The 20,702-nt window shown below is 41.2% G+C and overlaps 2 protein-coding genes across 6 annotated transcripts in view; one reads left to right on the top strand and one right to left on the bottom strand.

Moving 5' to 3' along the window:
• tbck (TBC1 domain containing kinase) overlaps positions 1-12,034 on the top strand; it is a 53,079-nt gene extending 41,045 nt beyond the window's left edge. For both annotated transcript variants that reach the window (XM_064335176.1, XM_064335177.1), the window contains exon 26: positions 10,090-12,034. In XM_064335176.1, the coding sequence (XP_064191246.1) occupies positions 10,090-10,200 (111 nt within the window). In that variant the 3' untranslated portion in view covers positions 10,201-12,034. The remainder of the gene's footprint in view (positions 1-10,089) is intronic.
• Positions 12,035-14,902: 2,868 nt separating this feature from the next.
• npnta (nephronectin a) overlaps positions 14,903-20,702 on the bottom strand; it is a 39,232-nt gene continuing 33,432 nt past the window's right edge. For all 4 annotated transcript variants that reach the window (XM_064335172.1, XM_064335174.1, XM_064335173.1 and 1 more), the window contains 3 exons: positions 19,310-19,408; positions 17,812-18,071; positions 14,903-17,109 (listed from right to left, as the gene is read on the bottom strand). In XM_064335172.1, coding sequence (XP_064191242.1) covers positions 16,999-17,109; positions 17,812-18,071; positions 19,310-19,408 — 470 coding nt within the window. In that variant the 3' untranslated portion in view covers positions 14,903-16,998. The remainder of the gene's footprint in view (positions 17,110-17,811; positions 18,072-19,309; positions 19,409-20,702) is intronic.

Below are 20,702 nucleotides of genomic sequence, written 5' to 3'. Positions count from 1 at the left end.
ACCTCTTCATTTCCTCAAGCACTGGTGCTTCGGAGTTCTTCCTGAAAAAAATCTCTAGCGTGTAGTGTGATATATAAAAATGGTATATCCCTGTTCACTGTACTTTTGGCCAGGCATCGCAATACAGGAAGGAATTTAAGTATCATAAATTAAATATGTTATTGTCTTTATATAAATCTGGCTTTGTATCAGACAGTGAGTAGCCTATTTGCAGTATGATTTTGTATTAATTTCAATGACTTGGCTGAGAATGCTCATATACCACAGTGTCACGTGCCAAGGTATTTTGCAGAAGGGGGTTTCTGTCAGGTAGCCTAGTCCCGTTTGCGGTGTTTTCGCTAAATCGTTCTGCTGCATCTAGACGCATAGCCCGCGCTGTGCTGTGCTGTGTCTGTGACAGGCCTGTTTTCAGCCCTGTCCGTGGGCTTTGATTAAGGCTGCCAGTTTACCTCGGGGAGACAGCCAATGGCACGCCGAGACTGCCAAGTACCAAAACAGCGCAAATGACTGGGCCACTGTGATTACAGCTCCATTTCCCCTCGCTCTGTCACCGTTTGAGCGTTTGTGGAGATATCCCTGTGCTGTTTCACAGTGCATGTGACTCTTTCTGTGCCGTTCAACAGCGCAAAGCTTACAGTACTTGTTACAAGTAAGTACTTCATTGCTGCTGTTGTTGTTGTTTTGAGTGATTCAAATTTACAATGATTGGTTTGGCATATTGCGAGAGGCAGGTTGGAGTGATTTCTGGGGAACTCCTCTCTCTGACAAGTTTCACGTGGTCTTTGACCACACTGAATCCAAACCTCGGTTTTAAAATTGAATTCAGAAGCCAAGCATTTCTTTAGTCTGGAAAAAGACTCCCAGTGGCATAAAAGTCAACATTTCACTTGGATCTTTTACTGCTTGTTTTAGTGTGTCCAGGTTTTGGATTACAGAAGAGGTTGAGAATGATCACTGAATAAGGATCTTTTTTCAGAGCAATGTTGCTAATGACTTAATAAAATGTGACCAATTAAATGTATATTTCTCTTGACATATTATGCACTTCTACTGTCTACATAATAATATATACATATATTTTTTAAAATAAGAAATTAAACTTGGGTATTCATTGTTTCTTTGTCCAGTTGCTCTTTGATTGATGGGTTGAGGGTTCTTAGCAGTAGTAAGAGTAGGAATTGAAGTATTGCGTGTTCAGTTGCCATGATGCTGAAACTGTGGAAGAAGCTACTATGCTACTTGCGCTAACTTGTTTTGTCACTATGACCTTTTACCAAACAACCCATGAAGACAAAACACATTTCAGCTAAGTGCGTGAACATATTCAGCTTAGTCTCTCCCGGATTCTCAGCATTACACAAGTGTCTGTTATGATTAAGCAATTTAAGCATTCAATTAATCACAAGCAGCCGGTTGCTTTTAATTAAAGCACAATGGGGAAAGGATTTAAAAATTTATCTCCAAATGTCAATGTGGTATTTAAGAGCCAGGTCATCTGCCTGCTGAAGGGAGAAAGCAAATTCGTTCGAGTCTTGCAAGTTTACAGCCAATTACCGGTTTCGGCTGGATAGATATTTTGTTCGTATTTTACTGTTGACCTATTTGTCTGCTGTAAGATAAGGGAAGGCCTTTGGGAAGAGAAGTGTGTCCATGCTGGAACGGTAATTGATACCATTCATTTAAATCAGGAGCCTTTTCCAAAATTACAGACATTGAGCAGAATCCAATTGAAGTCCCATTGGAGTAGTAGAGCTTTTAAAGTGTAAAACCATTAAATTTCTCTAGGTGGCCATTTATTATTGATATCCCTGCCTGCAGGGTATTGCCTGGTATTTCCATTCCAATACGTTATAAATCTTTGACTTGATTATTCCCGTGCAGCGAAAATGGTTGGCAGCAGAGGAAGTTTAGAATGAAACTTCTGTTCCCTATTTCTCTGTTTAATGACTGTTTGGTCTTGCCTACAAAGGATACTAAATTAAAAGTTTCTTGCTCGCAAATTTGTTGACAGGAATATCTCTTTTTCTTTTGAATCAACATTGTAATGTGAAATTTGAATCCAATATCTTATCTTGTAGTTTTAGTGCGCTAGATGCCACAGAAAAGACATGTCAGTAAATAGGACTCAAGGTCTCATAACTATGTTTAAAATCCTTCAGGTTATCTTGAACAGCACACAATTGTGTGTAACCAGTAGTTTGTTTATGACATAATGTTCTTACTATAGGATAACTTATTTTTTCATTAAATAAATGAAATTATATTTTTTAAAGTGTGTTTTTTGTTTACTCAGGTTCCCTTTGTCGAATATTACATTTTGTCTATTTTAAGTAGGACAACAAGGCCTGATAAGGACAAAGCCTGGTACTTTCTTTACCATTCACATGACACCTCCTCAAAGTGATTCATTCAGGTAGCAATTATATTAATTATCATAATAGTGATAGCGTGCTAGCATTGTCAGCTGCCCTTTCTGACAGAATGTCTGCCAAATGTGAATGCATGTCTGTCCTAACACCACAATATTCCATATTAGTTGATTCTCAATAGCACAGTGATTAAACTGTGTCTATTAGGGCGATATCTTCTTAAACATATTTTTTCGCCTCTTATCCACAATTAAGTACAGGGAAAATCTTGTGATCACTTAATTGTGGTGAAAGGATATGTTTAGGAAACCTCACTGCTAGACACAGTTCAATTGCTGTACTTCGTTATTGAGAATGAAAGAATGTAAAATATTGTGACTTTGATACTGATGTATACCAATAACCAAACCACAAAAAAGGAAATGCAATTCTGTAGACTGTGTTATGAGATGTGAACGTCCGGGGTTTCACGGAGATGACCGTTGTCCTTTTAGTCAAACAATGGGAATGACAGGCATGCACCGCGAGCCTTGGGCTGCGTTCCAACTGTCACTCGAAGTAAAAGGTAGCTCTCTGAAGAGCTAATCAAGGTTTACGCGAATCTGAGTGGGGATAGCAGTTGTTACGTGCTGGCGGAGCCAAGAGCTTGCCTGCGCTGACTGCATCTGTCAGCATACGGTTTTGGGAGACGCAGGACAGCTTCAGCTTATTCCCCCCACCCCCCTCCCCCTCCCTCTCCCTCTCCCCCTCCCCCTGCCAGCTTCGCACAACCTCCAGGGACGCAGGGGAGACGACTTTGGGAACAATGAGCACGGTTAGGCAGCTGTACCAGTGAATGTGAGGCACTCTAGCTTGTTACAAAGAAACAGGCAGACAGTACAGTATGTGAAACACCGTTTCCCTCCCAAAAAATCCCACCCTCGGTGTGTTTGAAGCTCACTTCCAGAGACTGCTGCACAGGTATTCCGTCTGCCTGTGGGTGTTCCGCCTTTGGTCCCGTCCCCTCGTGAGTGCTCCTGACGAGCTGGCCAATCAGCACACTTTTAGCTTCAACAGTGGGGCACTTTTAAATGTCAGGCCTACTGAGCACAATATGTGTTCAGCTAATGCAGAAATACAGAATACCTGTTGTGCGTGCTTCTGTTGTGCTTTTTTTTTTTACCTTATCGTAATATGCCTGTATAGCCTGTGATATTTTCTATTTACATGGGTCATATATGTTGGTTTTGTTTGTGAACATGTGTGTACTGTATATATATATTTTATACATTTTGGTAGAAATGACAGCATTTTTTATGCATAGTCCCCCTATTTCAGGGCACTATAATGTTTAGGATATGTCAGTGCTATATAAATGAAAGTAGTCATGCTTAGTACTTTGTCACATATCCTTTGCATCCAATGACTGCTTGAAGTCTATGGCCCATAGACATCACCAGGTGCTGTATGTCTTTTCTGGCAATGCTCTACCAGACCTGTACTGCAGCCATCTTCATCTCCTGCTTGTTTCAGGGGCTTGTAAACTGGCCATCCTATTTTTGCACCTGGTTTGCATCCTGCAGTGTAGCCTTTGTATTTCTGCTCATCAAGTCTTCTGCAGACAGTAGTCACGGACACATCCACACCTGCCTCCTGAAGAGTGTTTCTGATCTGGCAGACAGCTGTTTGGGTTTTTTTTTTCATTATGGTGAGAATTCTTTGGTCATTAACTGCAGAGGTCTTTGCAATTGCTGAGCCCATCAGTGCTCTCTTTATTTTTAATGATGTTACAAACGGTTGGTTTTGGTGTTTTGCCTGTGTCCCTGACTGTTTCTTCTTATTTGTCAGCCTCATAATTGCTATCTTCACTTTCATTTGCACAACCCTGGTCCTCATGTTGACAAATGCCAATAACAGCATGCATAGGCAATCAAAAGTCTGACGTACTGAAGACTAGACTTTGAAAGCTCTTATACTTTCACTAAGGAAGCAACAGAACCCAAATGACTCATCAGAAAGACCCGTGAAGCCATTTGTCCCAGAAATCTTCCTGAAATGGGGGGACTATGTATAAAAAAGTAATGTAAATTTCTACATGGTGAAACCAAAATGTATTAAAATAACCTTTAATAAAAGCTAAGAGTCTGTGACCACATGTGAATAGTTTAATTACAAATCTAAAATTGTGGAGTACCGAGCTAAATCAATAAAATCGTTATGGAGCTCACCCACACGTGTGTGTGTGTGTGTGTGTGTGTGTGTGTGTGGTTACAGTATGTGCTGTTGAAATGGACAGATGTATCAGATTCTCCTGATGGTTTGCGGCAGGGCAACCCAGAGCCTGGTTGTGATGTCTGAGTGGGAGTGGGCCTGCACTAAAGGAGCAAAGCTCACTCTCTGGCTATTTTCTCTCCTCTGCAGAATCAAATATTATTTGTACTGCGGGGCAGCCCTTTCAACGGCAAGATCACTTTCTCTGAACATTTAAAGCCTACTAGGAATAAAGAATATGAATTGCAATGCATTAAGCAGTGATCCTTTAAAGACAGAACCAGGACACAGAGTATTTTGCTAGCACACGATTGCTGTTATAATTTGAGAAACTGGCCAGCAGTGTCTTCGTGAGATTTGTAATGAGCGTTTTTTTCCGGGCCGGATGAGTTTTCCTTTGTTTACTTGGTAAATGAAGCTGAAGGTGTCGATTTGAAGAGATGCCTGCTATTTGCCATCTGGAGTGTTAGGCATTGGTTCCTTTCTCCTCCAGGTTAGAGAGTGGCAGTTGGTGTTTTTTTTTTTTTTTGTTTTTTTCCTCCTCCTGCTCGACTGACTTATCACTGGCACTGCTTTGATGCAGGTTTTGAGAGCAGACTTTCCTGGACCCTGCAAGTGGATGCGCAAAGTGCACATTGCGCTGACGGTGCCACCAACTGCAGGCCTGACGAGTCGGCTGTGCCGTCCTGTCAGTCCGGCTGCTGGCCCACCTGCTCTTAGGTGCGGTACCAGTCTGCGCAAACACTGCAGCTCTGTTGTTATGCCACCTTCCTCTTTTTCCTGTGCCTCAATTCTGAAGCTTTCTGCAGTCTGCAGAGGAGATGTGCTGCTGGTGTTATGCCCAAGTAGGGGCCATGGCTCTGGCTTTGTTTCATCAGACCCTTTCTGTAAGCATTCCCCTGAACACGCTCTCTAAACACTTGAAGCTTCCCAGCCTAGGCAGGTCTAATTTTGGCAAACAAGCTGCCCTTTTGTTCATAAATGAATTTGATTCCCCGCGCCAGACAAGAACTCCCTTTCTCATTTTGACATTTGAGGCTTAGACCGCGCCTGCGTTAGTCGATATCTTTATGAAATATTAAAAAAGCAATCCCTGCTGACTAAACAAGAGATATGTAACATTTCTGCTTGAATATTGTATGTGTTTGAAATACTTTGCTTGTGAGGGACTCCAAACAGCACCGAGCTTTAAAGTGCAATTTCTGTCTCGCTGTCGGGCTGTCAAACCTGGTAATGAGGAAGTGCAAATTGAAATGGCTGGACAACAAGGAGTGGGTATATGTGTGCGAAATTCTGTTTGAAGAAGGACTGCAAGATTGTGCACACTAATGCATTAGTTATGAATGTTTACACAGCCCGCACTGCCTGATTTCCTCTAGTGAGGTAGACACCCGAGACTGATACAGTGGTAGGCGTCCTTTTCGAAAGGTTGTTTGTTTTGCAGTGCTCACAAAGTCATCAGTTCTTTGTGACAACAGTTTTTCTTCTGACTGAGATCAGACGATTGAGATCTGTTCGAGATTCCCGATTCCTTCCTTATCGTCAGTCATCTGCATGATCTCCAAAAATTCCGCCAGCAACAGATCAAAGAAAATAAAAATTAATTTTAACCTGCAAGTACCACCCAATGAAATCTTCACAGTGCTGCCTCATTATGTAGGATTGCTGTTGCCTTAAATTATTTTGTGAGGACTTTTGTAACCGTGTTCTTAGATCATGTATTCTGTTGTGTACGTGTTTATGTAACTAAAAGCTATTAAATCAGTTAAGTTGACCCAGGTCACATGTCTATAAAATTTGCCCCTGTATTAAACATTATTATTTTGCTGCTTGGAAATGTCAATCATCATGATTGACTATGACCCTGTTATAGATGATCGGCTAAACAATCCACCAACATTTCTTGCTTTAATAAGTTCGAAAGGTTACTGAATACCTTGGGCCATTTTGTCTAAGACACAATGTACAAATTTATTTTAATCACACTCCTTCTTTGAACCTACAGCCAAGGCCTATCAGCAAAAGGTTTTTATTTCCTTTTAGTTTCTTGTGTTTACACTGCAGGGTGTACATTTTCCATGCAGTGTGAAGTCAGTGGAGCATAGCTTACGAACTTTAAAATTGCAGAAGGATTGTTGTTCCCAGAAAGTGCTGCCTGTTGTTTGTCTAGAATGCCTTTCACTAGAGTGTTCAGTGGACACGTCCCTTAAGGTCCCATGTCGTGCTATTTTGCAGCAATTTTGAATTATTTCACAAGGTGTACCGAACGTGTTGATATGGTTTTTTATGGGAAAAATATATATGCTGCAGTCAAGACAACTTGAAACTAATAATAAAAAAATAAAAAAACGAGATCCGACTTGCAAAAAAACAATTGAACGGTTGTCGAACTCGGAATTACAGGTTTGAAATTCAGGTATAATTTCAGAGCTCCGTTTTATCTCAAAATTTGAACAAAAATGGCAGCATTTGTAGTATGTAAGAAATTAATTTGCATTTACATTTGCATTTTAATGGATATTTGTTTCACATTCATTATAGCAATATGTGAACTTTAAAAGTTACAATATCTGTCAGCCACGGTTATCACTAGCCAGCGAAATAATGTTGAAACATTTCATATAGGCTAAGTATTTAAATATATTTCATTATATTTTTCGTAATAATGATTTGCACCTCCTACGACATCTTCTCGAGAGGCAGAGTGAGGCAAGTTAACTGTAATTGACTGTAATTAATTTATTGATAATTAAAGTCCTAGGAAGCAGCAATGAAGACATCCTGTGGCTTCCCAGGACCAGGGTTGGGGACCCCTTTAAATATAAACTTGTGATATAATTCAGCTTGAGCACGATACAGCAAAGAGCAAAAATGTACGGTTGTTTTTTCAGCTTTTCATTCTTGCTTTGGAAGTGTTGTTGATTTGATAGTGTGGTACAGTGCTTGTGTGTGTTTAATAGTATGCGATATCAAGTGTTCTTTTAATGATTGCATTGTCAAAGTTGGGAGACACTGTTCTTAGTTTTGACGTGGAAGTCCGAAACTTTGTCCAACAAGCCTTCACATGCTCCCTCAAGCCTCGGTGTCTAAGCTTCCTGCATATATCCTTCAGAAAAAAACAGGTTGGAAAAGAAATATGAGATCTGAATAGCCGTTGTCTGCCAAGGCCACCTACGTGATGGCTCTCATGTCTGTAATTAGGCTAATTGGAAAAATAGGAAGAAAACTATTGTATACCAGGTTTATCTTGATAAGAATGTTTAGCTCATCCTCTCTGTCTGAACGTGCCTTTGTCTTTTCTGTGATATCTTGCATGTGCTCATATTGACCTTTTTTGGCATGTTTTAAGACTTCTTGAAACTCCTCCATCTTGAAGTAGCCTAGTTGCTTGAAGTAGTGTCTTGAATTTTTTCTGATGGTTTTTGAAAGTTTTCTTGAAGCATAAAGAGGTATCCTCCTGTCATCATTTTTTTCTGATTGTTTAAGTTCGGATAGCAAGTGGCTCGCAGCAAAAACGCAGGAAGGCGGCTTCCTTAAAATCACAGGAAGGACATTGGAGACGTCGCCTTTCACCACGCGGATCCTATTGCGAAGTCGCAGTCAAAACATCGGCCCGGCTCTGGAATGTGGCAGCCACCATTATGGTCCATTCATTAGAAAGAAGACTGAGTGATGCACGCATGTTGTATCGGTGTGGGAGTCACTGGGACGGAGGATGCAGACTAGAGCACAGCTGTAGAAATGAATGGCTTCTTTATCACCATCGCAGCCCTCCACCACTCACAGTACCAGTGGATTGGAAGGTTGATTGGAACTGGGTGTTATGGTCAGACAGGTTTTTTGGCCCCATGCACTAGCAATGACTTCAGGAAAAGGATGTCTGTATTCGTAGCTACGGTAAAGTATGATGCCAAATCTTTGGAGTCAGGTTGTTTTGGATCTGCTAGCCCTGGGGTTCTTTTTGTCAATGGAATCATGAACTCCAGCAAGGACCAAGATATTTTGGCCAAAAAACTGGTATCCCATGAGAGGAAGCTCAATCTTTGCAGCAACCTTTCCAAATTATTTTTGCAATCCCCATACTTGAACCCATTCTAAAAGTTGTGTTTTGAATACTGAAAAAAGGTTTTTGGAAAAGACATTGTTAACCAAAATATTTTTCTCAGAGAAATTGTGCTAGTATGAAATATTTCGCATATTTTGAGCATATAATATAGCCCATCAGGTGTATTATTTCTTTAATACAGCCTCGTTTGTTCATCTTAATCAATGGTGTAAATCATTTTTGAGGCCAATGCTTTTGGTGGCAGTGTGTAATAATGGTTCGGGAACTGTACTTGTAACTGATGCTGTCTGTTGATTCCTGTGCAGGGCATGCTTGTATCCTTGAGCAAGGTACCAAACTTGAAATGCTTCAGTAATTCATCCAGCTGTATAAGCGGATATTATGTAAAAATACAGGCTCTGTAAGTCGCATTGTTTAAGAGTGTCTACTAAATGCCTGAATGTAATATAATATTCACTGTATGTGTCATGCGTTCTCTGTCAGAAATATCGACAGATTGATTTGGTTGAATCTTTTTATTTTTCATTTTATTTAACCATACTCCTGTGTTTTGGCTGTGACTTGAAGCAGCAGCAGCCTAAGAATTTGTAACGGCTCTCGTTCTGCCACTCACTGAAGGCCATTGAAATCCATCCGCGAGGGATAAGTGACAGCTCTATTCCAGCGGGTAAAGAGATTATTCACTGCCATCGAGGGAGCGATGATGCAAGAGGGCTTAGAACAAGAACACCACTATTGTGCACATTTCCATTTTTGCCCCCCCCCCCCCCTTTTTTTGTTTCTGAAAAAGTATTTATTTTATTTCTATTTTATATTTTGATTGACTCTTTTTTTTTCGGTTTTATTGACTTGTGCCACCCCACTGCTGTATCTATTGTAGGAGAAACCTTTCTTTGGAATGTCAATTTTCATATTCAGTCTGGTGCGTTTTTACTAAGGCTTGGCTGTGTTAGGGGGTCTGTGGGATCACAGAAAGACAATTACAGTAACCGAGGGTGATTCCTCAACCGTGTTCAGTGTGCATAGGTGGGCAGCAGTTTAACCTGTCCTTTTTGGCCCTACCACCATCTAGGACTTTATGAGCTGTATTGATTGATACATAAATATCTCTCCTCTGTGAGAAATGCGCATGCTGTTGGGCTCGTGGTGAACATTGACTGGCCGCACGCATCATTGCCTGCTCATTTCCAGTTTGCTTCCAGCTGAGATCTGTAACTCCCAGCGTGAGAAATCCATAGCCTAGAATGAATTCAGCTTGGGCATTTTTACAGGATGAAACGGCGGCACCAGCTAACGTACTGTAAACAGTTCCTGTTTTACCAATGCCCAGTGGTCTACATTTTAAGTTCCTGTAATTTGTTTACTTAGATCGGTTAATTTAACGGCGTCCTGGCCTTTCTTCAGTTCACAGCCCACCTGGTGAAGGCCAACTACCCGCGGGTCTGCATCCTGGACGGCGGCATCAACAAGATGAAGCCCACGGGGCTGCTGACCGTCCCCTCCCCACAGATCTGAGATCAGCGCCTTGTGACAGATCCCAAGGACCTGCAGATTGCTCCCTCTTCACAGAACTGACCTGAGGTCTGAGCTAAGCCTAGCTCTGTGTCATTTCTTTGTTTGCCTGAGTGGGAAAAACAGGCACTTACCTGGCTGGCCATCATTTTTTATAAGGTGGACTGTAAAGAGAATTGTACTGTAGTTAGATGAGAATTTTATTGAATTTTACTTTTTGCCATGTATTGATGTATTTTTTTTATTTTCTTATTTTGAAACATATCATCTGCAGTTGTCAAAAAGGGATTTTACTTTCTAATATTTAACTAAGCATAGCTCCAATATTTGTCCAATGTTTGCTCTCTTGGTGACCTCTGCAAGTCTCTGACACCTGCCCCCCCCCCCATTCCCCCCCTTTTTTCTGTTAACTGGAATGTAGATTCCGTTTTTTCTTGTGTGATGATTAGGCCATGGCCAAAGATCATGATGTGATAAATGTGTGTGATTTAAGGCACTGTAATAATCTCTTTATGGTGAGTACCTGCTGTTCAGTTTGTGGCACTGTGGTCCAAAAGTAGATAAGTTACACCTTTTATCAGTGGAATAAAGAATTGTTCCTTAACTCATAAAAAAATGAATTATTTTTATTATGATACATTTTTAAAGCGAACAAAGAAAGATAAATAGCACTGACCTGGTGCAGAAATCGGGGCGAATGCGATGCTGCTGAATGTTTAATGTGTGTGCTGTATAATCTGGCATGGACTGTAAATCACAGATGGTAAAAGCATACAGTACAGATAATTTTTACATTGAAAAATGAAATGCAAATAACTGCTACACTGATTTCTGTTACTGTTCTTTTTGCTTTTATGTTCAGTTTCTTTCTCCCCCTTTTTTTGCTTTTCTTTTTAGATCCAAGAAATATTTACCTACATACTCAACACCAATGACAGCAAATGACAAGCACAGCCAAGATACCAATTTAGCTCAATAAAAACATTACTTGTCTTCAGAAATAGCTGAAAGATTTTCTTACATTTGGCTTTTATGTTGGTAGATGCTCATTTACCGCACCTCTTTTTCCTTTGAAGAACAAATGATTGCATACCAGTGCTGGTTTCATAAGTGAAAACACACACACACACCAACGTACACACACTGAAGCACACAGGATTTGGACATTCTGGTTGCTCCTGCATTGATTTTCCCTGTTGTATAAAATCTCCACTGTGTTTGTGTAGAACTGTACTCAACATCACCCTGTAATGCGGCCACTGAAAGTTGCTATGCATATGCTGGCACCCTAGCTGACCCACACAGGTCTCACAATTCTCACGATTCGGCAATGAAACGTCCCTCTTAGGTGCATCTGTTGTTAGCTGCCAGCTACCTTCTGACGTAAAAACAATTTAAAATGTAACATCTCTTGCCATTCATTTTTTTTGTTTGTCTTGTAGCTGATTCACTTTTTGTTCAAGAGCGTTAGTAGGGTATGAAAGGGAGAGGGAATCACCTTGTCCGTCAGCATTTTTTAAACCCATACGTGCAATGCAGAGCAGTTAGTTAATTACAGAACGTTCATTACTCTACAGTTCAGGTTGAGAGAGAGTGAATTATTGAGGCCATTAAACTGGCAGATGAGATGACTAAAGTCAAAAGATTTGACCAGGATGCCAAGGAGCAACAACTACTCCCTGCACTGTGGCTCCTGGAGTCCGGAAGGCCACAGTTTTGACATCTAATCAAATCCGCTTAGATTGACATTACTAGAGTGTTTTTGTCATGAATTTGGAGCAAGTAATGGTTTGCATGAATGTCACGGCAACTCACCTAATAAAGCAACTGGATCCATTTGTCTCATGGAATCCCTGTGAACTTTCGAGAGGAGAGGACCATGGGAAATATGCTGCCTGCCAGCACAAGTAATCTCCATAAAGCCAGCGGACCCTAAGGGAGAGGGCAGGCACGTAGCTCCGTCTCTTTAAAATCTGGAGAGAGCTCAGCCGAGGTGTCAGGGACGTTACAGTGACGGGGAATGAGAAATTTGTGGCAGCTCACGGGCAGATGTCCTCTATCTGTTTGAGACCACAGGGCGCTCACTGTCAGTGTGTCTAATATTCTCTGCTTTATCTGATCAGTGTCAGACTCGGGGCTGCACTTGTTCGACGGGGCCCATATTTCGCCGCAGACAGGTATGTACAAGACGATGTGTCTTCGCCTAACTTCTACGGATGTCTTGCGCTGATAAAACCGGCCGGGTGCCTGAGTCCTCTCAAAAATCGAGCGGTTCTTTGGCTTTTTTTTTTTTTTAGATGCTCCACCTGCCTCCCTGTTAGACCTGGGAGTTACACAGCAAGGTGCTGCTATGCAGGGGGAGCAGCGGTGATGAGAGATGATGAAACAGTATTTATTGGCTGAACCTGTTCGGCAATGACTGTTATATATGTTCTGCACTGCCAGCACAGCAATGCCACGAGTGAATGACAGCTTGAGGATAACTCAGGTTGCTAGGCGACACCTTATTCCTGCTGTATCTGTTTTAAGCGTTTTGTGCATTGCTGGAATATGTATGTGTGACTATGTATCATACACTTTCTGTACAAATATCTATGTAAATAAAATATGCAGATTTTAAAATGATTTCAGTTATAGGTATAGCATAGCATATTTTGGATGAAAATTTTATCCTATCGCGGTGAAGCCAGAAGCGTGTAACCCCATTTATGTCCCAATTGGGTAATCCAATCGGGGGAGGTGACTATGTTTAAAACTGGTTGCAATTCCTACACAGATCTCTTGATATGGATGCAAATACCCTCAGATTAATGATTAATGTTGAAAGTCAACGCTTTAGCCTCCTATTCATTGCATCATTTCAAATGCAATATGTGAGTACAGAGCCAATAAAAAAAAAAGAAAAATTGTGTCACTATCCCAATACTTTTGCCCTTAATTGTACACATTTTCTGTTCTATATGGTGTGCATAGTTTTACAGGCATGCATACAGAAACGTGTGTCCGTGTGCTATTTGCTGAAATGAGGCTAAAGTGTTGAGGACATTTACATACATATATGTGTCTGTGTGTTTCCGTGTGGTTTTACTTACTTACGTACGTACTTACTTTACGTATAGACACTACATGAATGTGTGATTTTTAACTACTGGAGAATCTCATCACTGCAGTTGACATACTACAAATTGCAAGTTGTTTGCCTCAAAGTTATTTGGGTGATTCTATTTTGTTGCTCAATAATGTTAATTTACCCAATACAAACTCTTTCAAATGAATAGATGTAAACATGTTGGCGGTGCATCTCAACTGAGTGCACAGCCCATGGCGGTTAAAATGAAATCATAAAACATTCATATCAAATGGATGGTGAATTTCTATGATTGATTAGGCCAGTGTCAGCTGTTGCTGAATTGTGACTGAACTACATACTGTATATACAATTATACTCATTGGATTTAAATTATACCCATGCATCGCCTTTGTCTTCAGATGTCGGAAGATGCTTTCACACACAAACAAAGGATGTCTTTTTTGGGCATCTGGTCATTTTAAGATATGACAGGCGCTGTAACACTGATCCAAAACGTGTTCACATATATATGGGGTGTAAAGCTTTGGTTGTTGAGAAAAACCAGTCTCTCCACACTTCAGAACAGCGCCTGCTGCACAGAACAAGAACTTACGTTTAAACACATACCTCCACCGCTTGCAGAGGCCTTCAACAATACTTCCAAAAATGGAAAGCTTTGAATTGGGTCAACTCTGGAGCTTAAATTGGAAATGTAATCTTAGCGCGTACAATGGAAAGTCTTAGTTTGGATAATGTTGATTGGCATCATTGGGCAGCGTTTTATACAGTTATCCATTACTGTTCATTGCAGGAATGTTGGGCAGTAGCCAGTTCTCAAAGCAAGGCCAATAAATCCCTTGCTGTTCTACTGTACTTGTTCCTCACCCAAGGGCACTGCGAGCATGGATGATTCATCTGATGGATCTGTGCCAACTGTGTCTTTTTTGCCACATACAGTTACTTGATTCGGTGTTAGGAGACGTCTCTGAGAAAAGTAAATATTGCCTTTTGTTTCATGGGGTGGCGAATTGACCTATTGTTGAACTCATTTTAAATCAGCATGTGTTTTAGTTATGTGACTTTTAGTGTTTTGTTAATTTCCCCTGTAATGTAAGTATGGTATAAAAAAAGAATGTAACTCGCATGTCTTTCGAGTGAAACTTTTGTGAAATTGAACTGTGATTCGCTCGATAAAACTCCCAAGAAATCCTTGAAACCCAGCTCCCAACCACCTGGCATTGAGCGATAAAGCTCCCCTCCAATGGTATGCGTAAAATAGAGTAGAAGGGGTGTACAATGCTTTATAGCAACATAGCAGCAGGAGCCAAGATTATGAACATTCATCTTTTTAAAGCATTGGACGATGTCTATGAAAACAGCCAAACTGTTCATCTTGTGGGAAAGTTGCAGTGATTCCCCAGAACATATTAAAGGAAGATTTACTGTAACTATTTAAAGTTATAACAAAAGTCTCTCTCTGTCTGTCATCGTCTCTCTGCCTCTCTCTGGCTCATTCTCTCACTCTCTGTCTATCTCTTTCTGGCTTGTTCTCTCTCTTTCTCTCTCTCTCTCTCTCTCTTTCACACACATACACACACACACACGCACACAGTATAGAAATAACAGAACAGCAGGTGAACAATAACACTTTAATTAACACTTCTTCAAGGGAAAGAAAATCATCAATACACTGTACAGTACCTATCAGGGTAGTTCTCTTCAAAGGGACAAGGAATGGGCATACCTATGCGGACACGATGGCTGATGCAGCCAAATGAAGGCAAGTTTTACAGACACAAACACTGTATGAATGTCTTTAAACAAATGAAATGTGAAAGCCAAGTGCACTTTTAAAGCATGTACTGAACCTATTAACAACAATGCCTGGAATGGAGCCTAAAATTATGTTCCATACCATTATATCATTGGAGGAATAAGGAAAGTATATGGTAACTCCCAATTAGCTCATCTTAGCTTCTGTGTATCACTTTGTATTTGAAGACAGATTGAACTCTAATGAAGTTTTTTTTCTTCTGAAATTGCTAAGCTGGCTAAGAACACTAGCTCTTTGGGCTCAACCAAGCAATATGTTTGTACGTTTAGTGCTATTTTGCACTCAATGTACAGGAGTAATACAATATGAAATGTATTTGTTTTTTTACCAGAAAATATCAAAAACCAGCATCAATTTGTGTCTGCATTCCACATGGTCTCAATTTTTGCTTTTAATTAACACTTTGATATTTAACTGCAGGGACAGCTAGATAGTTTCCAATCAATAACTTCACATAGCTGTTATCCTGCAATGTTTTATATAGCAAAACTATGAATGAAATATGTGTACACGCATGACTACATTTACAATAATACACTGTGTAACTCAAAAGTAATTCAAGACCATTATCAATATAATAGGCAACATTGAACAAAATGAATTGCATTGGAATTCAGTCACTGTCAATGTTGAAATGGCAGAAATAGTACAGTACTGTTCCTGTCTGAGTTAGACATTCATTGTAATACTATGTTTAAAAAAAAACAAAAAACCAACAGAAAAAAAAACATACAGGGTTGTGTAATGCTAATAGCAGTTAATAGGAATTAGCATGGTACAGTACCAAGGTCTGACATTTCAGTGTGTTTTATAAGAACAAGTGCATCAAATTCATCTCAGAAGTCGACCACACCTGCATAAATTTGAGGAATTGCACAATGTCATTATAACATAATACCATTCCTACAGGTATAAAGCCTCAAACACTACATACTGCAAGTGACACTGGCATCATATACTCATGAACACAAGTGAAATGATTGTTATTGGTGCAATTAAAGTGAAAACAAACAGCGTTCTCAGGTGAATATCATAGAAAACATTATATATTTTCAGTTCTCTTTTAAATAAATATGCATTTCAACAGACACAACTGATCCTTTACCAGGGTATAAGGATATAGATACTTTCACATGAATATCATAAATGTGTAAAACCTCTGGAGAACTTTAGAAAAGAATAATTATCTTGACAAGCCAGTAAAAGTTGTTTTCTCAAAACCCAATTTTCTGGTTATTTCATACAAATAATCTGTAGAGAAAACTGCTCTATGATCCATAACTCAATTGAAGTAAGTAAATTCCTCAGTTGCTGGTGACCATCACCGTATTTTAATAAAGTGACTGACATCATCAGACCTTGACAAACCATTTTTCCAAAGAGTTGTGTGATGTCACCCAATCAATGTGCTCCTGCTTACTTCATGTGAGTTTCTGTATTACCTAACCACAGGTGGCCACTCACCCTGCTGAAAATTTAGAGGGGTTCGTTCAATAAACCACATGGCCACACAGTATGAAACACCAGCCCAAATAGAATATGCTTATTTTTGTAACAGTGACTCAATTTAGGCATTTTTTGGCTGTGCGAATTTTGCACCTTGTTATAATGAGCATGTTATAGGAGCATGCACAGATTAAATACAGTATGCAAAGAACCAGGGAGGGGAAACCACAAGGAACCAATTGGGAAGTCCGTCCTCCTGTTCAAAGTTTTTTTTTTTTTCCTTTTTAAATTTTCCTTTTTTTGACTGAAAACGGGCACCCCTCTTCAGAACGGCTCCCCGGCCATGTCATGTGGGCGGAGCCGGGCTCGAGTGGAGCGAGGAGGCCTCTCGGGGTTGGAGGGGGGTGGTGGGTGGGGGCAGCCTGTGTCCCTGTGTCTGTCAGCGCCCGTGTTAAAGTCTCCTCAGGTTGTGCTCCTCGGTGCACGAGCCCTTGCTCAGGCTGATGTCGTCCACCGCCATCTCTCCGCTCCGGCCCCTCCCACGTTCGCCCTTCAGGATCACCTGCAAAAATGGCAGTGCGGCCCAAATAAGCCCCTTCACTAAGCACTCCACAAACATTTAGGAGCAGTAAAAGCAGTCAAGCTGCTGCCGTGAGGGACCCAACCTCCATGTTCAGAAAGTAAAAGTCCTCCCCAGTATTTTGTTCCAATCACCTGGGATTGCTAATTAGCACAATTCTTCAGCCAGGAGGTAGAACTAATTAGTGAAATCAGCTGGTTGAATTCATGGGTGGAAGAAACACATGTCAGAACTTTTACATTCTGACCCCTGGACTTTCCACCTCTGGATGCAGCTAACTTTAGAATCCATATGTTTCTCTTGAACTCCTAAATATGTGCTGACCTGCGCTTTCCTGTAGGCTTTCCTCTAAACCTCTAGGATTTCCGAAACTTTCAATTCAAAGATACCAGCTACCTGGAGAATACATTTTCTTTCAAAGAAAATATTTGTTGATTAATTGAAAGTATGTGGAGGTGGAATAAATCTATACATATGTCAGTATGTCCCAGTGCTTCTCAGGACTAGGTGTGGGTATCATAGGTACAGGTCATATGGGAACCATTGCTACTGTGGCAGTGGGTTTCAGTACCCAACCCTACTCAGGATTGGCCTCAACCCCCCTCAAGATACCCCATTTGGTCCCTACCAACAGTTTGGGAACTCCAGACTGGTGAGATGAAGGGGGAGGGGGTGGGTACTCACGCTCTCCAAGCCCGTCCCCCACAGCGTGATCTGGGTGTGTCTCCAGCCGTGGCCCCCGGTCCGGCCCCACACCGCCGGGCTGTACTGCCGGCCCTTCTTCACGAACACCTGCAGCACGCCCACGTGGTGCCCCGCCAGCTTGTGGCGGAAGGACAGGCACAGGTTGCCCGAATTCCACGGCTCAGTCAGCGGGAGGACCAGCCGCGCCCCTCGACCGCTCCTCTTGTTCCCCACCTCTGGGATCGTCAGGTACTTTCCACCTGAACGCAAAGCACGCGCAGAAGACATTAACACGGTAACCCACGCTGAACACAGAGCACACAAACTGCAGGACAGGTTTAAACACAGTAATTAATGCAACACCAATGGAATTTGAAGCTATAATGTTAATACTTTGCATTCATTGGGTCAAACGTCTGCTGAGCCATATATCTTTGGCATGCTGATCATACCTTTATCTAGGTTTACTTTAACATATTCTAACCCCATGTGCCCTTTAAGCTGGTAAAAGATTTATGTCCCTTTGTTTCCTTAACCTGTAGAACATTTCATCAAAATTTAAATACTCTACAGGTTAAGAGGTTTTGCATAATGATCTCCAAGCAGTTCATTATTGTGCAGTGAATAGTCATTCCTTGCTTGCTACGTAACAGACATTTAATCTGACGTGAATTCTTAATTAAGAAGCGAAAAAGTGCCCATCGTTTCCATGAAGCCAAGACATGCTTACTGACAAAAGGTAAGGTATGATGAAACATTTACTGTGGAGAATTACGTGACCTGCACAGTATTCTTATCCAGAATTCTGAAGGTTACAGTACCAGACCTTTTTTTTTACTTCCTCCCTCTTCCTTTGATCTGTGTCCTTTATTCCTTTTTTCATCCTCAGTTTATCTCTTTCTAATGAAAGATGTAACTGCCGGGCCCCTGCCAGGTGACACTACAGACAGCGAGAGTCACAAGCGGGGCACGTTTGTGAACCCTGTGTCCCTAATTCGAAGGAGGTCATTTGTGGATCTCCACCACCCTGCCCCTGTCCAATTGGGCCCTGACCTTTGGGAACAAGGACCCAGTGTGTCCTCAGTTGTGTGACCCCCCCTGCCCCCCTTCTCCCCCAGCTATAACATACCGGCCATGACCTCGACAGGGAGGGCAGCAAGACTTGGCAGACAAAGCTTCTGTCTGACATGGTGCTACCTTTAACTGAGGTTCAGTCTAGTCAGCATGTGAACTCTGTGATAGTGCGAGACATTTCACAGTCTTGGAAAATGCTAGTAGATATAGGAATAGCAAGCAATAAAGATCATAACATACCATATAACATAAAACTGTATGTATTATATGTGGACATTTTATGGTTATGGTAGGTGCACACTGTTGAATAATGAATTTGCTTAATGTGTCTTTGTTCATTCTGTAAGTAATAAGGCCACACTCTCTCTCAGTGGGAAAGTAATGAGAATAAAGTGCAAAGTGAATCTCTGTGATGTGTTAATACCTGACGGATCTGCTGTGGTTTCCCAATGCAAATCTCCCTCTCTGTCTCTGATCCAACCGCAGAGTCCATTATCAAAGGTACAGCTAAGAAACCCAGCTCCTGGAAGAAGAAAACCACAGTGGGTTGGGTGAGATTACCAATCGGAAACAGGTCGTCCGTTGGTTCTGGTGCAATGGTGCTGGCACTGGTGCATCAGAAAATCTTCAGAAAAACAACTGCCAAACAGCAACCTGTCAGCATCATCCCAGGCACTGTAACCATGTTAGTCATGTTGGGCTTCCATGGGCTTCTGTGTGGTTTAGGGCCCAGGGTAGTCACGGATGGATGGATAAGCTAGTGTTGCGACAATCAATCACTAAACTTTATTGTCCCAGATGGGAAATGTGTTGTGCAGCCAGGGTACAAAAACATCCACAAAAAAACCATGGAGAAAAATCAACAGCTGATGTTCACCCAGAAGGGGGGAAAAAAGTATCTCACCAACAAAGGCCACCAAACAGACACTGCACACCACACCCTACAGTACAGCACTGTGCATGTGACTATATGTCATGTATATTTGTTTGTTTTTTGCAGTCGTCTGTTGGTGTTGAAGTTACGCTGCCAACTTTCGCTGGAGGAAATGCGGAAGAGAAACGGTGGTGTTGATAAAGAAAAGCAGGGGATTCACAGCTGATTTCCCCAGGGGGTTAGCGTGATAATGCGCCAATAAACAAGACGAGAGCGTACTGAGTGGGACTGCTGACAAACCCGGCCTTCGATTTGCACAATTAACACAGATAAATCTCCCGCGAGTGTCAGACTCATCGGTTACTCCGCAGTTCGCAAACAATGGGCTACAACAAATCCATTATTGCACGAGACAGAGAATAATCAAATCTGAATAATAATTTGTATCTAAGTGCGGAAGCTAATGCAATGAGTTTGGCAATTTCACTGTCGACATCTGCAAAAAAAAAAAACATGATTTATATTAATCTACACATGGTTGTAGAAATTGAATTCTAGATGGATCACCCATCCATCATTTTGCCCGCCAATGGCTTTTTGATAAGACATTTTACATCTCGTTTTACAGCCAATGAAAACTTTTTGTCATTCCAACCATGCTGAGCTAATAAAGTGCATTTTATGCCAAAACAAATCACCAGTGTAATGAAACTATTAGATGGTGTAATTATGACCTGTTGTTGCCAATGCATACCCACTGGTTGACGGAACAATTTTCAAACAATATGGTCCACCTTTTCCTTTTCTATCATTTTTTTTTTTTTGCCAATAGACATCAAATAATTGAAAATCTCCTTTTCCACTCTGCAAGCAACAGATGTCAAATGTTAGTTACACGATTCGATAAGCAAAGAAAAGCAGGCCACTTTAATCACCACTTTAG

This window comes from Anguilla rostrata, chromosome 5 (genome assembly GCF_018555375.3).
Source record: "Anguilla rostrata isolate EN2019 chromosome 5, ASM1855537v3, whole genome shotgun sequence".
In the NCBI taxonomy this organism is placed as follows: domain Eukaryota; kingdom Metazoa; phylum Chordata; class Actinopteri; order Anguilliformes; family Anguillidae; genus Anguilla; species Anguilla rostrata.
Note: the sequence above shows the minus strand (reverse complement) of the source record. Positions and strands in the feature narration are given on the sequence as shown.